General features: G+C 53.8%; 1 protein-coding gene across 1 annotated transcript; it reads right to left on the reverse strand.

The window, feature by feature from the left end:
• Positions 1 to 301: 301 nt before the first annotated feature.
• On the reverse strand, positions 302 to 15,442 carry LOC118657459 (zinc finger protein 154-like). Its single transcript, XM_036311499.1, has 5 exons — positions 15,201 to 15,442; positions 8,500 to 8,591; positions 7,809 to 8,067; positions 4,264 to 4,390; positions 302 to 2,978 (listed from the first exon to the last, which is right to left on the reverse strand). The coding sequence occupies exons 3-5, from the start codon at positions 7,839 to 7,841 to the stop codon at positions 1,651 to 1,653; spliced, it is 1,488 nt and encodes a 495-aa protein (XP_036167392.1). The 5' UTR covers positions 7,842 to 8,067; positions 8,500 to 8,591; positions 15,201 to 15,442; the 3' UTR covers positions 302 to 1,650.
• Positions 15,443 to 22,430: the final 6,988 nt, after the last annotated feature.

Raw genomic sequence — 22,430 nt, forward strand, 5'->3', positions numbered from 1 at the left:
ATCTTCAGGGAAAAAAATCACTTCTACTGTCGTGGTAAACAACCTGCTTCCCTATTTATGATGGTCTGGCCCTCTAGCAACTTCAGCGCGAAATGATAGCTAATTTGCCTACAAACGTCAGGTGGTCACAATCATCTGGCCACTCAGTGTGTGTGTGTGTAATTTTTTTAAAAGATTTTGTTTTAAAAATGTATCACATTAACTTTTGGGAGGTATTAACTGGACCACTTCACAATGTCACGAATCCTCTGCTCAAACGGCTTCTGTTGTGTTAATAAGTATATAAAGCTGACATTAAAAATTAAAGTCCCTTTTCTCAGCAGTGTGTTTATTCAGGAAGAGAGAATTGTGATTGGGGGCGGGAGGAAGTTGGGAGGGTGTTTTGGAGAAGAGCTAGAGTTCTGGAGTGACAGTGCCTTCTCAGGGCGAGTGGCTGGAAGAGCTGATTTCTTGAAGGACATGCATTTACACTAAGAGCCAGAAAGCTGGAACCAAGTCCAATGTCCTCCGTTAAACATAAACATTCATAGACAGAACGGTTCTCAAGAACAGAAGGAAGAAGGACTTCACGTAAGTGTGATTGATGTAATACCATGAGCATGAGGGAAACCAAAACTTAAAACCTTTGAGGACAATTCATGACACGTATCCTATAAAATTCTATAAAACACAGAGTCTGTGAAAGAAACTAACACCAGCCCCTCCAGCTGAGAGCAGAGGGAGAGTAAAAAGGGCACGAGGTGAGAACAACTGGTCGTTGTGACTCTGACCGTGCGGGACACAGGCCACAGCGCAGCAACTGCAACAGGCAGTGACCAAGCCTGTATGTGCGGACGACAGCCTCCCTACAGGCCACTCGTCCCCACAGCCTTCAGCCGCTGGAACACGCACGGAGGGCACGCCCTCTCGTGGCCCATGGCTCACCGTGTCTTGCAACAAATGATGGTCTCAGCCCAGCCCCTGCAGTCCCACAAGCAGCAGCCGCCCAACTGGAGACGTGAAGGCACATGATCCCTCCGGGAAGCAGCCTCCTCACGATGGGGCTCGGCCTTCGGTGTGGCCTCCCGGGAGGCAGCCGACCTGCCCTGGCAGGAGCAGCGGAGCTTGTCCCAGCCTGGCCTCCTCCTCGGGGCTGGCACCCAGGCGTGAGGACCACAGAGTGCTGTCCGTCTCCCGGGAGGCCTGGCAGAGGGGCCACCCTTCTTCTTCTCAAGACACCGTCACCCGGCCCAACCTGAGCAATGAAACTGAGTCCAGATGATGCCTTGGTCAGAAAGGAGGGAAGAGCCTCCCTCCCCCTCAGACGCATCGAGGAACCTGGGGAGGTTGGCAGAGTGTGCGGTGGCCGGGGCAGGGGCACGAATTCAGGCAAAGGAGGCGGCGGCGGAGAAATACGTCTCCTGTGCATCCGGAAGAATCCATGGGGGGGACCTCCCTGCTGTGCCGCTGCAGCACGAAGCTCACCATCAGCGGACGCTTCCCGGCAGGAAGGGGCGTGTTCCCTGAGGCGGGTCTCAGGCTTCTCCCGTGTGGACTCTGGGGCCAAACAAGGTTAATATCTTGAAAGAATCTCTGGGTTAAGCTGTCGCGTTAAACTGACAACAGAGCAGTGGCTGACAAGGCGCCCGAAGTCACTGCGCATCCCTGAGGTCATCGGGCATGAAGTTTCCGGTGCTGGATGATGTGGGAGCTCTGGCTGAAGGATTTCCCACACTCCCCGCACTCGTAAGGCCGTTCTCCCGTGTGAACTCTCTGATGCTGGATGAGGTTGGACTTTTGGCTGAAGGATTTCTCACACTCGTCACACTTGTAAGGCCTGGCTCCGGTGTGAATCCTCCGGTGCTGGTTGAGCGTGGAGCTGTGGCTGAAAGATCGCCCACAATCCCCGCACTCGTAAGGCCTTTCCCCAGTGTGGATCCGCAGGTGCTGCACGAGCTTGCACTTGTAGCTGAAGGCCTTCCCGCACTCGCCGCACTTGTAGGGCCGCGCCCCGTTGTGGATCTTCTGGTGCTGGACCAGGTTGGAGCTCTGGCTGAAGGAGCTCCCGCACTCGCCGCACGTGTAGGGCCGGACGCCCGTGTGCACCCGCTGGTGCTTGATGAGCGTGGAGCTGTAGCTGAAGGCCTTCCTGCACTCCCCGCACTCATACGGCTTCACCCGGTTGTGGATCTGCAGGTGCTGCACCAGCCGGAGCTTGTAGGTGAAGGCCTTCCCGCACTCGCTGCACTTGTAGGGCCGGGCCCCGGTGTGCATCCTGTGGTGCTGGATGAGGTAGTAGCTTTGGCTGAAGGATCGCCCGCACTCGTTGCACTCGTAGGGCCTCGCTGCCGGGCCGGGGGCCTGGCCGTCGGGGACCGCGGGGCTTTGCTGAAAGGGCTTCTCGCCGTCATCACAGTCATAGTGACTCTGAGCGGGAAGCTGCTGGTGCTGAAGGGGTTTGTACTCGTGGCTGAGTGGCTGTCCGTAGTCAGTGCCGGGATAATGGCTCCCCCCGTGGTGCCAGGCCTCCCCAGCCCCTCGCTGGAAGCTGCCGGGGGGCGGTGCCCCTCTGAGGGAGGCCTGATGCTGCAGGAGACCCACCATGGCCAGGAAGTCCTCCCTGACGGCCCCACAGAAGGCGAAGGGCTTCCCCGACGTGTGGAACCTGCAGCTCGTCACACACGAGGCTGCGTCCACGGCGTCCACGGCGCTCCAGGGCGGCTTCTCGTCCTGGGGCTGCCCGCGCAGGCCCGCCGCGAGCCAGGGCTGCCTTCCGCAGGCCTCGCAGGCCCCTGGGAGCTCGGTCAGGCACAGCACGCCTCCCCCGACCAGGACACACTTCTCACAGGGCTGAGCATCCTGAGTGGCTGGATATGGACTTGGCGTCGGGCCCAGGGATGTCCGTGCCACAGACACACCCTGCGCAGACAGCACCGCCTCCGCCTCCTCTGCCTCCTCCTCCTCCTCCGCCTCTGCCGCCTCCGCTCCGTACCAGCAACCTGGGGGCACAGAGAGGCTGCTGAGTGCACGCTGACCTTAGACGTGCGTGAGGGTCGCCCAAGAACTGAATGCAGGGATGGTTTTCAGGTTGGTGAATGGGGCTGCTTTGTACCAAGGACTGGAGCTCGAAAAGCCCCAAGAATTAAGGGGGTCACCAAGTGACTCCTCTTCCTATGGCCTTCAGAGAGGAAGGGAGAGGGGGAGAGAGAAACATCCATGATGAGAGAGAACCACAGTCAGCTGCCTCCTGTACAGCCCACACTGGAGACTGAGTCTGCCAACTGGGCACCCGCCCCGACCAGGAACCGAACTGTGACCTCCTGGTTCATGGGTCGATGCTCAACTGCTGCACCAGCCAGAGATGGTTTGAAAGGTGTGTGCGGCCCTCGCAACATTACAGGTGAGAGAACAATAGGCCACAGAGGATCAGAGTCTGGGTAGAAAGAGGCTGAGAGAAATGTCCAGAAGGGGGACGGGCCGGCGGGCATGTGGTGGGGCCTGGGACAGGCTCCTGGTGGGGCCTGAGCACGCCCCCGCTATGCCCACTGCTGCCGTTCACCGTCACGCCCCTCACGGGGCACCCAGGACGCTGCTCCCTAAACCCCAGGTGAGCAGGGGTGGGGCCCAGGGGACAGAGCCCTCAGGCAGGAAGTGAGGGGCCAGCACTGCCCCGAGCCGTTCTGAACGTGACAGACGGGAAACAACTAAATGCTGTCCAGACGGGCGGGGGTTCTGTGAGAACAACCCTGGGACGCAGCAGTGACGACACGGACAGGCATAGACGGGGTCACGGGGAGAACGGCCTGGGAGTGATCCGGCCGGGCAGGCGGGACGGAGAGGCAGGGCCAGCTGAGGAGCACTCTGGGCTCTAGGTCTGTGGCGAGTCTGCCTGGGCAGGGAGCTGGGGAAAGGTCTGGACACGAGCAGAGCAGTGCACCCTGGGAGAGCAAGCACAGGCGGGGTCTCCAGGAGAACACGGGGCCAAGTGCTGCCGGACACCAAGGCAACAACATGAACGCCAACTGCAACTGCGAAGGTGGAGCCCGGCGGCCTGGTGACTGAGCGTCGACTGTGAGCCAGGAGGTCAGGTTTGATTCCCGGTCGGGGCACAGGCCGGGGAGGCGGGCTCCATCCCCAGTGGGGGGCTGCAGGAGGCAGCCGATCCCTGATTCTCTCTCATCACTGATGTCTACCTTTCTCTCTCCTCCACTCTGAAATCAGTCACAATATTTTGTAAAAGAGAAGATGAGTCTAAGCCGTCACTGGGTGGGCGCGGGGACTCACCCAGCGAGGTCACCAGGGCGAAGTTCTCCAGCATCACATCGTGGTAGAGGCATCGCTGCGTCTCGTCCAGGAGCCCCCACTCCTCCCAGGAGAAGAACACGACCACGTCCTCAAAGCTCACGCGGCCCTGCCACGAGGGAGAGATGAAGCTGCAAACCCTGTGCAGGCCTGGCAGCCCCTCTCCCTTCACCCCTGCCCAACACCCGCTCAGAGGAATGCCAGGCCTCCCCCCAGGCGGCCCCCGGGCGCTCACCAGCACCCAGCCAGACGGCTCCCCAACACCCTCCCAGCGGGCCTCCACGCTACACCCACTGTGCCTGCACCCTCACTTACGTCCCTAGTGCCTAGGACCGGGGCCACTGCCTCCCACACTCTCCACCTGCTCTTCTCTGACATGTCACCCCTCACAGGGCCCAGCCCGGCCGGCGAGGCTCAGGGGCCGAGTGTCCACCTAGGGGCCCGGTCAGGGCACAGTCCCAGGCTGCAGGCTCGATCTCCAGTGCGGGGCCTGCAGGAGACCAGGGATTCTCTGGTCACTGACGCTTCTCTCTCCCTCTGCCTTCCTCTCCGAAGTCGGTAAAGAACGGGGCACACACAGGACCTCGAACTGTCAGACCAAACGGACCCTCCAGCCCACCGTGAAGGCCGGTCCGCTGGGCTCTCGCTTCCACCTCAGCCGCCTCGAACACGCCCAGGGTCCTGCCTCCCGCTGACCGGGCCCAGCGGCCAGACCTCTCCTTCTCACCCAGCGGTCAGACCTCTCCTTCTCACCCAGCGGTCAGACCTCTCCTTCTCACCCAGCGGCCAGACCTCTCCTTCTCACCCAGCGGCCAGACCTCTCCTTCTCACCCAGCGGTCAGACCTCTCCTTCTCACCCAGCGGTCTGACCTCTCCTTCTCACCCAGCGGTCTGACCTCTCCTTCTCACCCAGCGGTCAGACCTCTCCTTCTCACCCCGCGGTCAGACCTCTCCTTCTCACCCAGCGGTCAGACCTCTCCTTCTCACCCAGCGGTCAGACCTCTCCTTCTCACCCAGCGGTCAGACCTCTCCTTCTCACCCAGCGGTCAGACCTCTCCTTCTCACCCAGCGTTCAGACCTCTCCTTCTCACCCAGCGTTCAGACCTCTCCTTCTCACCCAGCGGCCAGACCTCTCCTTCTCACCCAGCGGCCGGACCTCTCCTTCTCACCCAGCGGCCGGACCTCTCCTTCTCACCCAGCGGTCGGACCTCTCCTTCTCACCCAGCGGTCGGACCTCTCCTTCTCACCCAGCGGCCGGACCTCTCCTTCTCACCCAGCGGCCGGACCTCTCCTTCTCACCCAGCGGTCGGACCTCTCCTTCTCACCCAGCGGCCGGACCTCTCCTTCTCACCCAGCGGTCGGACCTCTCCTTCTCACCCAGCGGCCGGACCTCTCCTTCTCACCCAGCGGTCGGACCTCTCCTTCTCACCCAGCGGTCGGACCTCTCCTTCTCACCCAGCGGCCGGACCTCTCCTTCTCACCCAGCGGCCGGACCTCTCCTTCTCACCCAGCGGCCGGACCTCTCCTTCTCACCCAGCGGTCGGACCTCTCCTTCTCACCCAGCGGCCGGACCTCTCCTTCTCACCCAGCGGCCGGACCTCTCCTTCTCACCCAGCGGCCGGACCTCTCCTTCTCACCCAGCGGCCGGACCTCTCCTTCTCACCCAGCGGCCGGACCTCTCCTTCTCACCCAGCGGCCGGACCTCTCCTTCTCACCCAGCGGCCGGACCTCTCCTTCTCACCCAGCGGCCGGACCTCTCCTTCTCACCCAGCGGCCGGACCTCTCCTTCTCACCCAGCGGTCGGACCTCTCCTTCTCACCCAGCGGTCGGACCTCTCCTTCTCACCCAGCGGTCAGACCTCTCCTTCTCACCCAGCGGTCAGACCTCTCCTTCTCACCCAGCGGCCAGACCTCTCCTTCTCACCCAGCGGTCAGACCTCTCCTTCTCACCCAGCGGCCGGACCTCTCCTTCTCACCCAGCGGTCGGACCTCTCCTTCTCACCCAGCGGTCGGACCTCTCCTTCTCACCCAGCGGTCAGACCTCTCCTTCTCACCCAGCGGTCGGACCTCTCCTTCTCACCCAGCGGTCGGACCTCTCCTTCTCACCCAGCGTTCAGACCTCTCCTTCTCACCCAGCGGCCAGACCTCTCCTTCTCACCCAGCGGTCGGACCTCTCCTTCTCACCCAGCGGCCGGACCTCTCCTTCTCACCCAGCGGCCGCGCTAACCCACTCCGTGCTGCCGAGGAGCCCCGCCCTGGTCCCCACCTCCTCACGCCCCCGGGCGACGGCTCTGCTGGGCTAGCAGCCCCCGTCACCCCGTCACCCCGTGTCAGAGCCCAACCCCAAGGACCCTGTGGCCGAGGACAGCCACGCCCTGGGGCGGGGGACGGAGGACTTGAACCCGCATCAGGGGACACGACTCGGCCCTCAGCTCGCAGACGAGCTCACCCAACAGCCGGACCGACACCCGGCTCCGGAACACCCAGCGCTCCGGCGACTCGGAGTGACCTCTGGGCCCCCGCTCCCACCACCCCCGCCCCCCGCCCCCCGCCCCCCGTCCACGCTCCCGGAAGCCTGGCACCCGGCGCTTCCTCTTCCCGCCCTCACGTGTGATCGACAGGCCGTCCCTCCAGCCGGCCCGGAAGGAGGCCCCGACGCGCAGGGACTCTCCTTCCCACCGTCACTCACCCGCCCCGGCCCCGCCGCACCCCGCGCCCCCACTGCCAGGGGCCTAGCGGGGGGCATGGGCCACGGTTCCCCCTGCGACCCTCACAGCCGACGGCCCGCACTCGGTTCTCGGAGTGGCGCCCAGCTCTGGACTGAAACCACGCCGGTCCCGACCGCTCAGCCGCCAGGGAGCCCCCCCCCTCCCCACCCCGAGCTGCGAAGACAGAACCGCCCCGACTCCTTCCTCTCCACACGCTGCCCCCCCCCCCCCAGTCCATCCCGGGGCTCTGTCCCCTCCATCTGCGCGTCCTGGCCCCGGTGCCCGGAAAGCCTGCACAGGACCCGCCTGGGCCGGACGCTGCCCCAGGGGCCCGGGGACAGCAGAGAGGACGGGGACCCCCTCCCGCGAGCCGACAGCGATGGGAACCGGGGGGCAGAGGGCGGGACGGACAGGGAGGGGAGCCCATGGGCGCCGACCCCCGCACCGGGGCCACCGCTGGAGCCTGGAGACCAGGCGCCTGTCTCCTCGGGATTCGGCGCCAGCCCGTCACCCACCCTCTGCTCTGCTCTGGTGCGCAGCCTCCGGGCGCATCGTCTCTCCTCCGGTGACCGCCCCCCTCCCCCCGGCTCCACCCCCCTCCCCCGCCCCGCCCCCCGCCTGTGACTACCCCCTCCGGTTCCGCTCTGCCCTCCGGTTCCGCTCTGCCCTCGGCAGCAGCAGGGCCCCGGCTCCGGTCCCCTGGCTCAGGGCAGCTCCGTCCCGGCACGGCTGGCCCCGGGGTGTCACCACCGGCGCCTCACGGTCCTGGGTGCCCCCCCCGGGCTTTAGGGTTTTTTTTTGGGGGGGGGGTTCCACTCACCTCGGCCAGGCCCCCCAGCGAGGCCGCCGCCATGGCGCTCGGTGCCCCCAGGACAGCGGCGGCCGCCCCGCCTCCTCCGTGGGGTCTGGGCGCCCAGAGTCTCCGGACGGACGAGGAGCCGTCACCGGGGCGCCCCGCCAGCCCGGGACCCTCATTGGCTCACGCAGACAATGCTCCGCGCAGGGCTTTCTGGGCGACGCTCCCGCAGCCACACGGGCCTCCGGGCGGCAGCCCCAGCGAACCGCCTGGAACAGAGCGCCTGGAACAGAGGGGGCGGCAGTGCCAGGGGCATCAGAGGCATCGGGGCAGCTTGTCCTTAAAGGGGCCGTGCCCGGATCCTGGGACGCTGCCAGCAACCGATCCCCTCCGTGTTTAGAGACATGATCTCAGGCGCCGGGAAGGACCGGAAGCTGCCAGGTACCCTTTTAGGTCCCCCCCCCCCCCCCATTTCTCCCAACTCTTCTATCCGCCCATTTATGTCACAGCCCAGCTCCGACCCCGATGCTCTCTGGGAGGGGAAGGGAGGGGAGGGGGAAAGGCGGGGGAGGGGAGAGGGGAGGGGGAGAGGCGGGAGAGGGGAGGGGGGAGAGGGGAGGGGAGGGGAGGGGGGGGGAGAGGGGAGGGAGAGGGGAGGGGAAGGGAGGGTTCCCTCCCCCAGGGGCGCCGACAGTAAAGGAAGCCCACTGCTCACCGGGATCGGGAGGCGCCGCGGCTCCGGCTCCCAGGAGGGTCCGAAGGTCCGGGCGCAGTCGGTGCCGCGTGTCCAGCGCCCCCGGCTCAGAGCTGTCAGGCAGGACACAGAGCCGTTGGTCTCCCATGAGGCCGACACATTACCCGAAAATCAGATTCTGCCCATTTCCCTGATTCTCCCCGTTCTGTCGGAAATTCCAGGGAATGGGCGTGTCGCTCTCAAAATGTCAGTAGATACGCCGAGGGCTTCAGGACCCAGTAGAGCAGCGGTTCTCAACGTTCCGGCCTTTGAATGCAGCTCCCCAGGTTGTGACCCAGCCCTAACACTATGTTCGTTCCTGGTTCACAACTGTCATGCTGCTGCTGCTATGAATCGTCATGTAAATATCTGATCTGCAGGATGGTCTTGGGCGGCCCCTGTGAAAGGGCCGTTCCACCGCCAAAGGGGTCGCGACCCACAGGTTGAGAACCGCTGCCGCAGAGGCAAGACCAGGAGCTGAGAAAACCACAGACCTACAACCTGCTCAGGAGGCCTTCCTGCCGGGAACACCCACGCCATTCCCTGCAATTCCCTCATCACTGACGTCACTACCTCTCCCTCTCCCTTTCTCTCTGAGATCAATAAACTATATTTTAATAAAACAGCAGTTGAGCAACATTATAAAGAATAAACTTGCGGGTGAGGAAGACATGAGACAAAAATAAAAACATAAAGACCCACAATCTATGGGGCAGAGCCAGACAGTTCTGAGAGAAAAACCTATAGCAATATAGGCCTACCTCAAACAAACAAACAGACAAACAAACAGAAACACAAGAAAAATATCAACAAATAAAAGAATAGGAGAAACTAAGATGGCGGCATAGATAAACACCGGGAAATTGCTGCTTCCCACAACAATCGATAAATGCATCAAAAACACAAGGTGGACATCATCCAGAGCTACAGGAGGGCTGGCTGAGTGTAAATTCTACAACTAGAAGGAGAGAAAAGCACACTGCGAGCGGGAGGAGCTGCGGAGGTGGCGTGCAGAGGTACGGGGGCTCGCGCGCGCGGAAAGGGTCTGGCACCTGAGGACGCGGCTGTCTTTTTGAATCCGGAGGGAGACACAAGCTCCCGACGGCTCTGAAATCCGGTTCCGGGAAGTCTCTGGGGACCCAGGACTCATACGGGGAGATACTGGACTGTCTGGCAGCGGGCGAGCTTGAGAGCGGCTTTCCCTCAGAGGTGCTTGCAGCCATTGCCGGGACACTGGGACTCGGACTCCTTAGGGCGGGGCTGAGGCTCCGCCATAGCTGCTTTCTCCGCCCTTTGATTCCTTGAGACCCCGCCCCGCCCAGGCTGCAGCAGAGGCTTTTGCATATGAATGCCCCGGCCATTTGCAACCTGTAATTACCTAACCGCAGCCGGGCCAGATAGACCCAGAGCTTCCAAGAGAAGGCCCAAGGCCCCACAGCGGCTTGCATTGCTACACAGCTGAGCATCATCAGGGCAGCTGATTCTCGCTGCCAATTGCCCTGGAGGTCAATTCCTCCCAGTGATCCTACAACAACCAAGGCATAGCTACAACAAGACTGTGCACAAAGCCCACGAGGGGGTGCACCAAGAGTGTCCACCTCAGGTAACTGGGGAGGCTGAGCCACTGGGCCCTACAGGACACCTAGCACACAAAGCCACTCTATCAACACAGGGAAGCAACCAAAATGCGGAGACAAAGAAACAGGTCACAAATGGCAGAAATGGAGGAAAGCAAACGATTGGATATAGAGTTTAAGGCCACGGTTATAAGGTTTTTCAAGAATTTTATGGAAACCGCCGATAAATTTAATGAATCCCTCAATAAGTATAGGGAGACCATGGAGGACATGAAAAAGGACCAACTAGAAATTAAGCATACACTGACTGAAGTAAAGAATAATTTACAGAGATCCAGCAGCAGAAAAGAGGATCCCAAGAATGAAGTCAAAGATTTGAAATACAAAGAAACAAAAAATACCCAACCGAAAAAGAAAAAAGAAAAGAGATTCCAAAAATATGAAGATAGTGTAAGGAACCTCTGGGACAACTTCAAGCGTACCAACATCAGAATTATAGGGGTGCCAGAAGGAGAGAGAGGGCAAGATATTGAAAACCTTTTTGAAGAAATAATGACAGAAAACTTCCCCTACCTGGTGAAAGAAATGGACTTACAAGTCCAAGAAGCGCAGAGAACCCCAAACAAAAGGAATCCAAAGAGGACCACACCAAGACACATCATAATTAAAATGCCAAGAGCAAAAGATAAAGAGAGAATCTTAAAAGCAGCAAGAGAAAGACAGTCAGTTACCTACAAGGGAGTACCCATACGACTGTCAGCTGATTTCTCAACAGAAACCATGCAGGCCAGAAGAGACTGGCAAGAAATATTCAAAGTGATGAATAGCAAGAACCTGCAACCAAGATTACTTTATCCAGCAAAGCTATCATTCAGAATAGAAGGTCAGATAAAGAGCTTCACGGATAAGAAAAAGCTAAAGGAGTTCATCACCACCAAACCAGCATTATATGAAATGCTGAAAGGTATTCTTTAAGAAGAGGAAGAAGAAAAAGGAACTCTTACCATTTGCCACAGCATGGATGGAACTTGAGAGCGGATAAATACCACAGGATCTCACTCATTTGTGGAATATAATGAACAACATAAGCTGATGAACAAGGACTGATCCAGAGACGGAGAGGCATTGATTGGACTGTCGGGACTTGGAGGGAAGGTAGGGGAGGGTGGGGGTAAGGGGGAAAGATCAACCAAAGGACTTATATGCAAGCATATAGGCCTAACCAATGGACATGGACAACGGGGGGGTGAGGGCATGAGCGGGGGTGGGGGGCGTGGGGGGTAGAGGGTAACGTGGGGACAAGGACACATATGTAATATCTTAATCAATAAAAATATATTTAAAAAAAAAAAAAAAAAACACAAATAAAAGAATAAAGGTCAGACCAGAAGTAAACAAAACAGTCTAAAAACTACAAAAGTTTAATGAGAACAGGAGGTGGCTCTTTAACAAGATAAGCAAAATTGAAAAACTAACCAGATTCATCAAGGACATAAGAGGACCCGAATGAAATCAGAATCGAAAGAGAAATGATAACCGACACCACAGAAATACAAAAGCACTGAGAAAACTAGAGGCCCGGTGCTCGAAATCAGTGCCAAGGTGGGTCTTCCTTCCCCGGGTGCCGGCACCAGCTTCCCTCTGTCCCCTGGGAACAGGGCTTCGACTGGAAGGTCGTCCAGAAGAACAGCCGGTCTAATTAGCATATTATGCTTTTATTATTATAGATAATCTGAGTAAATGCCAACAAATTAGCCTAAAGAGAAAAATTCCTGAAAACAGAAACACTGAATACACCAGATCAGTGGTCGGCAAACTCATTAGTCAACAGAGCCAAATATCAACAGGACAACGATTGAAATTTCTTTTGAGAGCCAAATTTTTTAAACTTAAACTATATAGGTAGTTACATTGTTATAAACTTAATTAGGGTCCTCCTAAGGCTTAGGAAGAGCCACACTCAAGGGGCCATAGAGCCGCATGTGGCTCGCGAGTCGCGGTTTGCCGACCATGGCACCAGACCAATAACAACAAACAAAAGCCCTGGACCAGATGGCATCACAGGTGAATTTTACCAAACTAGTCCAAAAAATTCAACAAGAGGGAAGACTCTCAAACATGTTTACAAGGCCATGATTACCCTGAAACCAAACCAGGGAAAGGCATCACAAAAAAAGAATGTTATAGGCCAAAAACCCTCAAATAAAAAAATAAAAGAAAGAAAAGAAAATGAGCAAACTGAATCCAGCAATACAGCACAAAGATCAGCCCTGGTGCCCCTACACCAAAAGGCTGCAGGTTCGATTCCCAGTCAGGGCACATACCCAGGGCTGTGGGTTCAATCCCTGGCTGGGGTGTGTGCTTGAGGCAATCCATCGATGTTTCTTTCTCACACTGATGTTTCTCACTCTCTCTCCACCTCTCCCTTCCTCTCTCTCAAATCAATAAAAATATATATTTGGGTGAGGATTAAAAACAAAACAAAAAAACAGAGAGAGTCCTGACCGGTTTGGCTCAGTGGATAGAGCGTCAGCCTGCGGACTCAAGGGTCCCAGGTTCAATTCCAGTCAAAGACATGTACCTTGGTTGCGGGCATATCCCCAGTGGAGAGTGTGCAGGAGGCAGCTGATCGATGTTTCTCTCTCATCGATGTTTCTAACTCTCTATCCCTCTCCCTTCCTCTCTGTAAAAAATCAATAAAATATATTTTAACAACAACAAAAAAAACACACACAGAGAGATCACACACTATGATCAAGTGGGGTTTATTGCTGGGATGCAAAGATGGTTCAATATATGCAAATGAATTAACATGATACCACATAAGCAAAACTGTATGATCATATCCATAGAGGCAGAAAAAGCACTTGACAAGATCCTACATCCTTATATATATAAATATTTCTTAACTTTGGAGAGAGAAGGAGCGGGAGAGGGAGAAACATTGTTCGGTTGCCTCCCCATATGCACCCTGACTGGGGATCAAACCCACAACCTGGATATGTGCCCTGATCAGAATCGAATTAGTGACCTTTTGATTGGCCCGACAACATTCAACCAACTGAGCCACACCAACCAGAGCCCAACATCTGGTAGAGTGGGAACAGAAGGAACATAATGCAACATAGTAAAGACCATGTGGCAAACCCACAGCTAACATCATACTCAATGGGGAAGCCATCAAAATTAGAAAGGAAGAAGTAAAACAGACATTATTTGCAGATGACATGATACTGTACATGGACAACCCTAAAGAATCCACCAAAAAAATCTATCAGAACTGACAAATTCAGAAAAGCAGTGGGATGCAAAAGGAATATTCAGAAACTAGGTGCATTTTATACCAATAACATACTATCAGAAGGAGAAACTAAACTTAGAAACATGCAAAAAAACAAACAAACCAGAAACTACTCTCTTAAACCATATAGAAGAATAAACTCAAAATTGGTTAAAGAACTAAATGTCAGACCCCAAACCAAAAACTCCTAGAAGAAAACATAGGCAGTAAACTGATATTCCTCTTAAAGAGTTTTTGCACAGCAAAGAAACCATCAACAAAACAAAAAACCAATCTATTAAGAAAATAGTCCTCAATAGCACATGAGGGGTTGAAAGGCAAAATATGTAAGGAACTCATAAAACTTAACACCAAGAAAAGCCCCCAGCAATCCAATTAAAAAATGGGCAGAGCACCTGAAGAGACATTTCTCCAAAGATGACGTGCAGATGAGCAATAGACATATGGAACGACAATCGCTGTCACTAATCAACAGAGAAATGCAGTTTAAAACTATAAAGAGCTATCACCCCACATCTATGAGAATGGCGATCACCAAGAAATCAACAGCCCTGGCCGGTGTGGCTCAGCTGGATGGACACTGCCCTGTGCACGGAAAGGCTGCCAGTTCACTTCCCGGTCGGGGCACATGCCCGGGCTGTGGGCTGCATCCCCGGCTGGGGTGTGTGTGGGAGACAGCTGTTCGACGTTTCTCTCTCTAAAATCAGTTACACACACAGACATACGAGTGTGTGTTCATTTAGTGTATGTGTGTGTTTAAAAAATGAACATCAATAAAAAGATCTTTTGCCAAACCGCTGTGGCTCAGTGGATAGAGCGTCGGCCTGCGGACTGAAGGGTCCCGGGTTCGATTCCGGTCAAGGGCATGTACCTTGGTTGCGGGCACATCTCCAGTGGGGGATGTGCAGGAGGCAGCTGGTCGATGTTTCTCTCTCATCGATGTTTCTGACTCTCTATCCCTCTCCCTTCCTCTCTGTAAAAAATCAATAAAATATATTTTAAAAATAAATAAATAAATAAATAAAATAAAATAAAAAGATCTTTTTAAAAATCCTCAGTTCTGGATCTGGAACTTATCCTCGCTTTCCTCACCTTCCTTTAAAAACAAAAAAACAAAAATGAAATCTTACTAGACGCAAAGACAAATACTAATGATTTCACTTTCACGTGGACTCCAAAAAACAAATGAACACACAAAACAGGAAAAACCTCATAGATACACTGCACATTTTGATGGACGCTAGATGGAAGGGGTATTGGGGGACTAGGTGAAAAGGGGAAAGGGATTAAGAAATACAAATTGGCCCCAGCTGGTGTGGCTCAGTGGCTAGAGCGTCGGCCTGCGGATTGAAGGGTCCCGGGTTCGATTCTGGTCAAGGGCATTAAAAAAAGAAAAGAAAAAAACCCCTCTGCTTTCGCTTAAAAAATAAAACCAAACAAGTAAATTAATTAAATTAAATAAACCCGCCCTGGCGTGAGGAGAAGCAGGCAGGGCACACAGACTAGTATTGCGGGCGTGACACGGCCTCCACCCAGGGCCCCGCGGACACCGCGCCCCCGGCTCCCCGACCCTCGGCTTCCGCCCCGACCGGTTCCGCGGGCTGCACCCTCCCCCGCCGCCCATCGCACCCCGCCCATCGCACCCCGACAGGGCGCCCCGCGTGCACAAGCGGGAGGGACCCCAGCTCCCCGCGCCTCGCGGTCCCGGCGCGGGGCCTGGGCGGCAGGAGGGGACGGGACCCGCCCCCCGGGCTGCAGGGGGAGACGGGAGGGGGCGGCGGGGAGGCCCCGGGGGACGCGCTCACCTCCGCCGGGCGCCCTGGCGCGGCCGCCGCCATCCGGGTCTGAGGGCGGCGCAGGACGGCGGTTCGCGTCCCGGCCCCGGGGCGGACCATCTCCCGCGGCGCCTCGGTCGAGCCTCCGACCCGCCTTTCTGCGGTGGACGCGACCCTGCCGGCGTCTTCTCCGCCTCGTTCACCCGGACACAACCACCGCGATCTGGGACCGCCGCCGCTGGGAGGAACACACCCAACCGGCCAAAATGACCGCCGGCGAGGAGGACGCCGGAAGTCCCGCCCCACGCTCGGGGCCACGCCAGGGGACGCCTCCATCCCAAGCTCTCATTGGCCCAGCCTGCTGCCACTCGGCGCAAGGAACGCTGGGTAATGCAGTTCCCAGGGACGGATGCTGGCGCTGCGTCTGCCTCAGGGAAATTTAGACCCGCCCCGCGCTGGGAAACGGGGTCCCTGGGTGCGAGGGGTTGGAGCAGCAGTTCTCAACCTGTGGGTCGCGACCCCTTTGGCGGCCGAACGACCCTTTCACAGGGGTCGCCTAAGACCATCCTGCATATCAGATATTTACATGACGATTCATAGCAGTAGCAACATGACAGTGATGAAGTAGCAACGAAAATAATGTAATGGTTGGGTCACAACATGAGGAACTGTATTTAAAGGGCCAGAAGGTTGAGAACCACTGGCTTTGGAGCGACCTGGGTTCCTCCATAAAGCACCGGGACCCAGGCTTCTGGGGGGAGTCGGGTGCTGCCTGCCCCTTCTCACCCGAGTGTTTGGGGACATTAGCTCCAACTTCTGTGAAGTTTGCCTTGTTCTCAGGAGATAAACGTACTATTTCAGATGCACACCCCGCCCCCCTCAGGGCTACGGATGCAAATGAGCAGACCCTTCCAGAGTTTTCACCGGAATTATTTCCGTTCCCGACTTTGAATCACTAAAAAGACATTGGTAATAGGTCTTTGCAATTTGCACTTTTTATTTTTTAAATGTATGTGAGTGATTTTTTACAGAAAGGAAGAGAGAGGGATAAGGAGTTAGAAACATCCATCAGCTGCCTCCTGCACACTCCCTACTGGGGATGTGCCCGCAACCAAGGTACATGCCCTTGTCGGGAATCGAACCGGGGAACCTTCAGTCCGCAGGCCGATGCGCTATCCACTGAGCCAAACCGGTTAGGGCGCAATTTGCATTTCACATGCTGGGAGTGCCTTCCATGGATTTTAACTCCTCACTGGGAAGTAATTACCACTTTTCTTGTCATTGCAGGGACTGACTTCCATGGGGAGTTGAACCTATCTCAGAAAAGAAAGGTTTAAAATGCAAAATTGCCCTGACCTGTGCGGCTCAGTTAGTTGGAACAAGGTCCATTGCACCCAGAGGTGGCAAATTTCACTCCCTCCCAGGGCAGCTTTTTAAAAATATATATATATATTTTTATTGATTTCAGAGAATGGGGATAGAAACATCAATGATGAGAATCAGGGATCGGCTGCCTCCTGCACTGCCCATGCAGGGGATTGAGCCCACAACCTGGACATAAGCCCCGACAGGGAGTCTAACCGTGACCTCCCGGTTCATAGGTCGATGCTCAACCGCTGAGCCAGGCTGGTCGGCCTATTGATGTTTCTCTTTCACAATGAAGTTTCTTTTTTCCCCCTTCCTCTCTAAAAAATCAATAAAAACAAAATGCAAAATTACAGAAAGCTATTAACAAGGGACTATACGTATAGTGATTAGGCAATAGAGTTCTGGTAAAGCATTGGTGGATGGTGAAAACAAAGACCTCAGAGAAGTTTTATTTTATTCTTTAAAATATATGTTTACTAAAAAAATAAATAAAATAAAATATATGTTTACTGATTCCAGAGAGGAAGAGAGAGAGAGAAACATCAGTGATGAGAGAGAATCACTGATCGCTGCCTCCTGCACGCCCCCCACTGGAGATCGAGCCCGCAACCTGGGCATGTGCCCCCAACCAGGATGGAACCCGGGACCCTTCAGACACTCTATCCACTGAGCCAAACCAGGCAGGGCCTCAGGGAAGTTTTAGCAGTGAAGTCTGAGAAAGCGAAATTAAGGTGAGTGCATGACTGGAATGGTCACCCAAGGTTTTGTGATTCTTCATACTTTAAAAAATTATTTTTTTGCCGAACCGGTTTGGCTCGGTGGATGGAGCATCGGCCTGCGGACTCAGGGGTCCCGGGTTCGATTCTGGTCAAGGGCATGTACCTTGGTTGCGGGCACATCCCCACTGGGGGCGGGGGGGGGGGGGTCGTGCAGGAGGCAGCTGATTAATCTCTCTCATCGACGTTCCTGGCTCTCTATCCCTCTCCCTTCTTCTTTCTAAAAAATCAATAAAATATATTTTAAAAAATTATTTTTTTATTGATTTCAGAGAGAAAGGGAAAGGGAGACATAGGAACATCAATGATGAGAATCATTGATTGGCGGCCTCCTGCATGCTCCCTACTGGGGATCCAGCCCACAACACAGCATGTGTCTCTGACTGGAATCGAACCCGGGACCCTTCAGTCCTCAGGCCAACACTCTATCCACTAACCAAACTGGCTCGGGCTGTGAGCGGTAAGAAATAGTCAAACCTGTAGATAATCTTGATGCATTTACTTGACCCAAAATGATAATTGCTGGGAAGCACATCTCAACCGATTAAGAAAATGCTCCAGACGATGGCAGTGTTGCATCTTATTTTATTTTTTAAATATGTTATTGGTTTTAGAGAGAGGGAGGATAGAGAGATGGAAACACTGGTGAGAGGAACTACCCACCATAAACTGCTTTTAGTTAAAGTTGTAATTTCAGGCCATCCTATGCGGGTACTTTAGGTCTCTGAGTTTGTAAGGCTGCCACCCGGGCCTCCCCTGAGCCTGGGTTAGTATGTGGCCCGTTTTTGTCCACAGTCCCTCCTATCGCCACACGTCGTGGGCCTACAGAAGCCTGCCCTTAACAAATGCATGCTCGCCCCGGCCAGTGTGGCTCAGCTGGTTGGAGCATCATCCTGTACACCAGAGGGTGGCAGGTTCAATTCCCGGGAGGGCACAGACCCACATTATAGGTTTGATAGTCGGGGTGCATGTGGGAAGCAACCGATTAATGTTTCTCTCTCACCTCAATGTTTGTCTCTCTCTCCCTTCCTGTCTATAAATATCAATAAAAGTTTTTCAAAAGAATGCATGCTCTGTGATTGGCTAGCTACAGGGGGCAAGAGCCAGACCAAGCCGGCTGACCGCTCTTTGTTGCCGGCAAGATCCCCCCTTAATGGCCCCGGGAAACTCCATTTAGATGCCTGACATCATCCCAGGCTGGTTCCTCAGGGGCCCCCAGAGCCCCAGGACCAACACTCAGTACCAGGTAATGTTGGTATTAAGACTGGAGCACAGCCCTAACTGGTTTAGCTCAGTGGGTAGAGCGTCGGCCTGCAGGCTGAAAGGTCCCAGGTTCGATTCTGGTCAAGGGCATGTAAATTGGTTGTGGGCACATCCCCAGTAGGGGGTGTGAAGGAGGCAGCTGATCAATGTTTCTAAGTCTCTATCCCTCTCCCTGTAAAAAATCAATAATAATAATAAAAAAAGACTGAAGCATAATGAAGCATTCCTAAGTCTTGGGACCCAGATCAGTCCTGTCCTTGGGGTTGGTGTCGGGTTTGGTGCCCTATCTTTTTTTTTTTTTTTTTTTTTAATATACTTTATTGGTTTTTTACAGAGAGGAAGGGAGAGGGATAGAGAGTAAGAAACATGGATGAGAGAGAAACATCCATCAGCTGCCTCCCGCACACCCCCCACTGGGGATGTGCCTGCAACCAAGGTACATGCCCTTGACCGGAATCAAACCCGGGACCCTTCAGTCCGCAGGCCGATGCTCTATCCACTGAGCCACACCAGTTAGGGCGGTCTCCTAGCTCTTGAAGAAGTCCGGGAGGCAGCAACAAGAGCCCCACCATTCTGTGTCCTGCCCTCCTTACTGGTCGCTGGCATCGTCCTGACACTCAGGGGCAGTGCAGTTCCAGTGCCTGAATTTAAATCATCTCCTGATCAGGAAGGCTCACTCAAAAGACACAGCTACAGAACTTCCAGGCGGCCTCCAGGGTCCTGGGCTCGGAGCTCTCTACCTCCGCCCTGGGCTCTCTGGCTCCCCGTCCCTAAGCAGGTTTGGAAAGTGCCTGGGCCTGATGGGAAGGTGCCACCTCACCTGCTATACCATCCTCCCTTCAAGGCTACAGCCCTGTGCTGTCCACTGTCCAAAGCCTGAAATTCGTGGTTGAGCTGGTGTGGCTCAGCTGGTTGGAGTGCAATCCTGTACACCAAAGGTGGTGGGTTCGATTCCCCATGAGGGCACATACCCAGGTGGTTTGCTCTGGTTGGGGCCTGTGCGGAAGGCAACCAATTTATGTTTCTCTCTCACATCGATGTTTTTCCAGCTCTCTCCCCCTCCTGCTCTAAAATTTAAAAAAATTGGCAGTCAAGATGCATAAAATAATTTATTGGCTACAATAGATTCCTGATGTCATCAGTGCTTTATTCTCTAACATTATCTAGAAATTTTTAATGTCCACAAAAGGGAGAGAAAGACACTCATCAGAGACTAAGGATTGTAAAAGGGTTGGTTAGAACAAGCCATCTCTTAAGTTCTAGATGACACACTTGAAACATATATTTTTATTTTATTTTATTTTATTTTTAATATATTTTATTGATTTTTCACAGAGAGGAAGGGAGAGGGATAGAGAGTCAGAAACATCGATGAGAGAGAAACATCGACCAGCCGCCTCCTGCACACCCTCCACTGGGGACATGCCCACAACCAAGGTACATGCCCTTGACCGGAATCGAACCCGGGACCTTTCAGTCCGCAGGCCGACGCTCTATCCACTGAGCCAAACCGGTTACGGCGAAACATATATTTTTATTGATTTAAGAGAGAAAAGGAAAGAGAAAGAGATAGAAACATCAATGATGAGAGAGAATCATGGATCAGCTGCCTCCTGCACGGCCCCTACTGGGGATCAAGCCCGCAACCCACGCATGTGCCCGTGGCTGGAATCGAACCTGGGACCCTTCAGTCCGCAGGCTGACGTTCTACCCACTGAGCCAAACCCGCTAAGGCAAGATATGCTTTCTTACATGGTAACATTTATGGATTGAGACTCTACATTCCTGCTTACCTTGCTATTTTCTTAAATATATTTTTATTGATTTCAGAGGGAGACAGAGATAGAAACATCAATGAGGAGAAAGATTCATTGATTGGCTGTCTTCTGCACACCTCCTACTGTCCATCGAGCCCACAACCCAGGCATGTGCCCACACTGGGAATCGAACTGTGACCTCCTGCTTCATAGCTTGATGCTCAATCACTGAGCCACACCAGCCAGGCATTGCCTTGATATGTTAACTTGTATTCTTTTACTCACCTCTGTATCTCCCCTTTATCGGAGATGTGTTACTAAAATTCTCCTAAGGATTCCACTTGCAAATCATCCTCCCAAGAGACAAAATACGCTTAACCAACTATTGCTAAAATGACACTAAATGTTCACACCAAAAATCGCAAGTACAACACCGTCTTCTTGTTCTTCACTTCATGTTGCATTACGCTACCGGAATGGATGTTGTCAGGTTCCGTGTATGGTCAGCAATAAGGAGAATACCCTGGACAGGTTATAAGAGAAAACATGAAGGGAGAGATTCCAGGCAAGTACAGGGAGTGGGACCATGCCTCTGGGAACTTCAGAATATATCCCCTCTGCTTCTCTGGGTCCAGCCCCACGGGCATGGCTCAATGGTTGAGCCGCAACCTATGAACTAGGAGGTCACGGCTCAATACCCGGGCAAGGCACGTGCCTGGGTTACAGGTTTGACCCCCCACTAGGGGGAGTGCAGAAGGCAGCCAATTAATGACTCTCATTATTGATCTTTCTCTCTCTCTCCCTCTCCCTTCCTCTCTGAAATAAAAATATATTTTAAAAAATAAAAATGTTCTAAAGTTAAAAAAAACTATAAACTTTAATGCTTTATTGCATATCCGTTATACTTTACTATCTAAAAATTGTTAAAAATAAAAAAAATAAAAATAAAAATAAAAATTTTAATTTGAAAAAAAAATTGTTAAAAACAAAAACTTAGGCCCCTAGCCGGTTTGGTTCAGTGGATAGAGCATCGGCCTGTGGACTGAAAGGTCCCAGGTTCGATTCCGGTCAAGGGCACATGCCGGAGTTGTGGGCTTGATCCCCAGTAGGGGCGTGCAGGAGGCAGCCAATCAATGATTCTCTATCATCATTTGTGTTTCTTTTTTTTTTTTTTTTTTTTTTAATATATTTTATTGATTTTTTTGCAGAGAGGAAGGGAGAGGGATAGAAAGTCAGAAACATCGATCAGCTGCCTCCTGCACACCCGCTACTGGGGATTTACCTGCAACCAAGGTACATGCCCTCGACCGGAATTGAACCTGGGACCCTTCAGTCCGCAGGCCGACGCTCTATCCACCGAGCCAAACCAGTCAGGGCATCATTTGTGTTTCTGTCTCTCTCTTCCTCTCCCTTCCTCTCTGAAATCAGTAAAAATATATTAAAAACAAAACAAAAAACTTAGACCTTCTACTCAGGAAGTGTGGCAGCTCCATATTGACCCCAAAGCTCTTCTGTCCTCGTGTGGTCAGCCTGTCCTCAGTGGGATGTGGTCAGCAATGAAGGGCAGATGTGGTCACGATCAGGACTGTGATAACTGTTTCTTAGGTTCATAAGCAACTAATGTCAAACTGTAAAAAAAAAATGGCTAAAGATTTCCCTGGCGGGTGTGGCTCAGTTGATTGGGGTTCCATCCTGTACAACAAAAGATAAGATAGGGGGTCTCACCCCTGGCCAGGTCACATACCTCCCTTGTTGGGGTGTGTATGGGAAACAATCGATCAATGTCTCCCTCTCACATAGATATTTCTCTCTCCCTCTCTCTCTCTCTCCCTTTGTTTTTCTAAACATATGCTTGAGAGTGGATTGAAAAACAATGGCTCAAGATAAAAAAAAACAAAAAATAACACTTTATGTCCCAATCTTTTTGAAAAATAGGTTTGACTATGCTATATTCACTCCACTGCCTTCCTCCTTATGGTCTATACTATAAACTCTATACATATAGACTCTATAGGGATCAGTATTCCCTAAATCAGTGGTCGGCAAACTGCGGCTCGCGAGCCACATGCGGCTCTTTGGCCCCTTGAGTGTGGCTC

This window comes from Myotis myotis, unplaced genomic scaffold (genome assembly GCF_014108235.1).
Source record: "Myotis myotis isolate mMyoMyo1 unplaced genomic scaffold, mMyoMyo1.p scaffold_m19_p_55, whole genome shotgun sequence".
Taxonomy (NCBI): domain Eukaryota; kingdom Metazoa; phylum Chordata; class Mammalia; order Chiroptera; family Vespertilionidae; genus Myotis; species Myotis myotis.

What these genes read in the sequence shown, in the direction of transcription:
- LOC118657459 (XM_036311499.1), bottom strand. Translation starts at nt 7,841, where the DNA reads ATGGCGGCGGCCTCGCTGGGGGGCCTGGCCGAG. An exon ending in CGCTGGGGGGCCTGGCCGAG is followed by an intron (nt 4,391 to 7,808) that starts GTGAGTGGAACC and finishes CCCTCGTGGCAG; the next exon opens with GGCCGCGTGAGCTTTGAGGA. An exon ending in CGCCCTGGTGACCTCGCTGG is followed by an intron (nt 2,979 to 4,263) that starts GTGAGTCCCCGC and finishes CTGTGCCCCCAG; the next exon opens with GTTGCTGGTACGGAGCGGAG.